We start from the raw sequence: 3,756 nt of genomic DNA, 5'->3' as shown, positions 1-3,756 counted from the left end.
CACACTTCACGGGAAGGGAAGCGGAGTTTTCCAATTCCAGTCGAGGAGCGCATAAAGAAGACACGATTGCATATTTCAGTTATGAGCTGTGCACATGCTTGCGTGCATCTATACATATACATATATTATAATACATTAACGTAACGCTAAAGTCGTGGAAGAAATATTTGATTCCACCCGCTACCTCAAGCCTAACCAACTATAAAATGCAATTGATATCGAAGAAGAGCATCAAAGCAGCGCAGTAAAGCAACGCAAGGACCAGAGATCCTTGCAGTTACTCGGCCGATCGATCATGGCTGCAAATATGTTAAGGAGCGTTGTTGTTGTTGCTGTTTGCCTCATGGTCATGGTGAACGCAGTGTCTGCAGCAGGCAAAGCAAAATGCACGAAAAAATGGTACAAGAGATGCTATGGATATCAACATGATTGCCCTGCTCAATGTCCATATAACTGCCACATGGACTGCATCACCTGCAAGACTGTTTGTCGTAAGTAATATTATCGATCAATTTTAGTATAGCTACTATATTCTTTGTAATGTTGAATGGGATTATTAATATCGGTGGTGGTGAACGTGATGCAGCCTGCGATAAGCCTGGAGGCGTCTGTCAGGATCCCCGCTTCATAGGAGGGGATGGCATCATGTTCTATTTCCATGGAAAGAGAGACCAGGATTTCTGTCTTATTTCCGACTCCAATCTTCACATCAACGCTCATTTCATTGGCAAGAGAGGCGAAGGAATGGACAGAGACTTCACATGGGTGCAGTCCATTGGAGTGCTGTTGGACGATGGTCGACAGCTCTACCTGGGGGCCAAAAAAGTGAGCGCATGGGACAGTTCAGTGGACCAGCTGATCATGTCGTTAGATGGCCAACCCATAACTCTTCCTCTTCTCGAGGGGGCTACATGGGCAACAGCCTCTGGACTTAATGTAACTCGTTCCGACAGCACCAATGCCGTGGTGGTTCAAGTGGAGGACAAGGTAGAGATTGGTGCCCGCGTGGTGCCTATCACTGAAGAGGAGTCTCGAGTCCATAAATACGGGATCATTGCTGCCGAGGACTGCTTCGCCCATCTGGAGCTGAGCTTCAAGTTCTACTCTCTGAGCCCCAATGTGAACGGTGTGCTTGGACAGACATATGGGACAGCATACAGGAGCCCTGTGAAGATGGGGGTGGCCATGCCCGTCATGGGAGGGGAATCCAATTTTGTCACTTCTAATATGTTCGCCGCAGACTGCAAAGTTGCGCGCTTCGGGTCGTCCTCCTCCAGCGATCATCAATATGACATCACCAGTGCAGTCAACTGCAACAGCGTAGGTGGTGGTGGTCGTGGGATCGTCTGCCGTAGGTAGATGAATGATCATAGTAGCAATGGTTGGAATGTGTTCCCCGTTAGAGCATGAATAACTTGTAATCCCGTCTTAAAGCCAATGTTGTTGTAATATTATGGGTTTTACGTCACCTCATCATAATAATGGAGGAAAGTTCTTACGTCATCAGAAAGATCTTTACGAGCAAAGATATTATTACCCGTAATAAATATTAGTATAACACTTCCACTTGTGCTCCGTAGTTATATCTAGAAGAACACTCAATGGCACGAGAGTTCCCTGTACTTTGTAACTCCCGTTCTCAATTATTGCAATGCATGTTTTTCAACATTCCCTTAATTTCCTCTAATTTTATTTTGACGTGATCTGAATAAGGCTAGTCTAGATTGTGATATAAAAGTTTCGCATTGGTTGGGCTCTTAGTTATGGAGTAAATGTTAAAAAAATTTGTTAATTCAGAGTCATTTTTCATTAAATTCGTATTTGTGATTTAAGTATTGGTAAGATCATGGTCACTTCCATATGTTAATATGGATACGTAACTTATGTATTGCTAAATGCATATTTATAATTGAAGCATCAAGAACATCTACTTTCATTTCAGGCTCACTTCCATATGTTAATATCAATACATAACTAATGCACATTTATAATTGAGGCATCAGTAAGCTCCAACATCAAAGGAATTTTATCGGATGAGCACTTCAGAGTTGGTGGAATTGAAGTTGTAGATTAAGGAAATTCTTGATAAGGGATACATAAGGCCAAGTGTGTCACATTAGGGTGCACCGATATTGTTTGTAAAGAAGAAGGACGATACTCTTAGGTTGTGCATTGATTACAAGCAACTGGACAAGGTGACTATCAAGAACAAGTTTCCATTATTTTGGATTGATGATTTGTTTGATCAACTGAAGGGAATAAGAGTGTTCTCAAAGACTATATAAGATCAAGATATCATAAGGTGCGCATCAAAGAAAAATATATTTTCAAGACCGCATTCTATACCAATTATGGGTATTAGTGGTTGCTTTTGGTCTTACTAATGCTCCAACTACTTTCATGTGCTTGATGAACAATGTGTTGCATCCTTATCTAGATAAGTTTGTTCTAGTGTTTATTGATGTATTCTAAGAATGAGTAAGATCATGCAGAACACCTATCAATAGTGTTGAAATTATTGAGAGAGCATCAATTGTATGCCAAGCTTAGAAAGTGCAGTTACTTTTAAACTGAAGTTCATTACTTGGGACATGTTGTTTCCAAGGAGGGGATAACAATGGACATGGAGTGGTCAACTCCTAGGAATGTGGATGAGGTTAGATCATTCATGGGACTAACATGTTATTACAAGAGGTTCATCAGAAACTTCTCAAATATTGGCTATCCCATCAAATCTTTGCAGAGAAAAGGAAATAAATTTGAATGGAAAGAGGAGTGTGCAACCCGTTTTGAGTAGTTGAAGCATTTGCTTACAAATTCTCCAGCGTTGAAGATTGCGGATCCTGACAAGGAGTTCATGGTATGTACAAATGCTTACAACAAAGGACTTGGTGGAGTCATGATGCAGGAATAACATGTAGTTTTTTATGAATCAAGGAAGTTGAATAAGCATGAGCGAGACTATATCTATCGTTCATGCATTGAAGATTTGTGGACATTATCTTCTTGGCAGACAATTTATTCTGATGAGTGATCATAGTGGATTGAAGTACTTGTTTCACCAACCCAATTTGAATGTTAGGAAAGCTTGATGGTTAGCTACACTCGGCGAGTTTGACTTCAAGATAAGGTACATCAAGAGCAAGGAGAACTGTGTTGCATATGCTCTTAGTAGAAGAGTGCAGGTGAATCATATTTTAGTTATGAGTTCTTATGGAACAAATTTATAGGAGCAGGTCTTGCATGCAGGGAAACATGATGAAAGGGGCCAATAGTTGGAGCAGAGGTTGTAGCAATAAGGTGAAGGTGATAGGGATGAGGAGTATCACCTCACGATAGATGGCTTGGTTAGATTCGGGAACATGATTTATGTGTCAGATTACAATGAGCTCAAGAAGCTTATCTTAAGGGAGTTTCATGTCAAGCCGTATTCAGGTCACTCGGGGTATAACTAGGGGAGATAGTATGGGGTACAAAGGGAGGTACTCAAGGGAATAATGTAATAATGGGATGGACCATAGTTAATAAATAAAGTGGTTAACCCACATCATGTAAGGGACCACAAGTAGTTAGCAATAATGTGATAAGCCCATGGTATTAGATAGATGGTATTGAGGGAACCATGGTAATGACCCATGGTATTGTATGTATGAGGCCTATATAGAGGCTAGAGACTCCCCATTGAGAATGCCAAGGATTATTGTAATAGCAAGCATATGGCTTGTGGAGTGGTCTCCTTCCTTAAGGAGTGAATGT

At 41.0% G+C, this 3,756-nt stretch overlaps 1 protein-coding gene across 1 annotated transcript; it reads left to right on the top strand.

Annotated features, from left to right (window-relative positions):
- The first annotated feature begins 295 nt into the window (after window positions 1–295).
- LOC149249654 (uncharacterized) lies at window positions 296–1,522 on the top strand. The gene is made up of 2 exons (XM_089456301.1): window positions 296–491; window positions 587–1,522. Exons 1-2 carry the CDS (start codon window positions 296–298, stop codon window positions 1,357–1,359), a joined length of 969 nt encoding a protein of 322 aa, XP_089312427.1. The 3' UTR covers window positions 1,360–1,522.
- The last annotated feature ends 2,234 nt before the right edge of the window (window positions 1,523–3,756 follow it).

The sequence above is a fragment of the Pinus tabuliformis genome, chromosome 7, assembly GCF_031772625.1.
Source record: "Pinus tabuliformis cultivar Carrire ecotype Pingquan chromosome 7, CPIR1, whole genome shotgun sequence".
NCBI classification, from domain to species: Eukaryota; Viridiplantae; Streptophyta; class Pinopsida; order Pinales; family Pinaceae; genus Pinus; species Pinus tabuliformis.
Note: the sequence above shows the minus strand (reverse complement) of the source record. Positions and strands in the feature narration are given on the sequence as shown.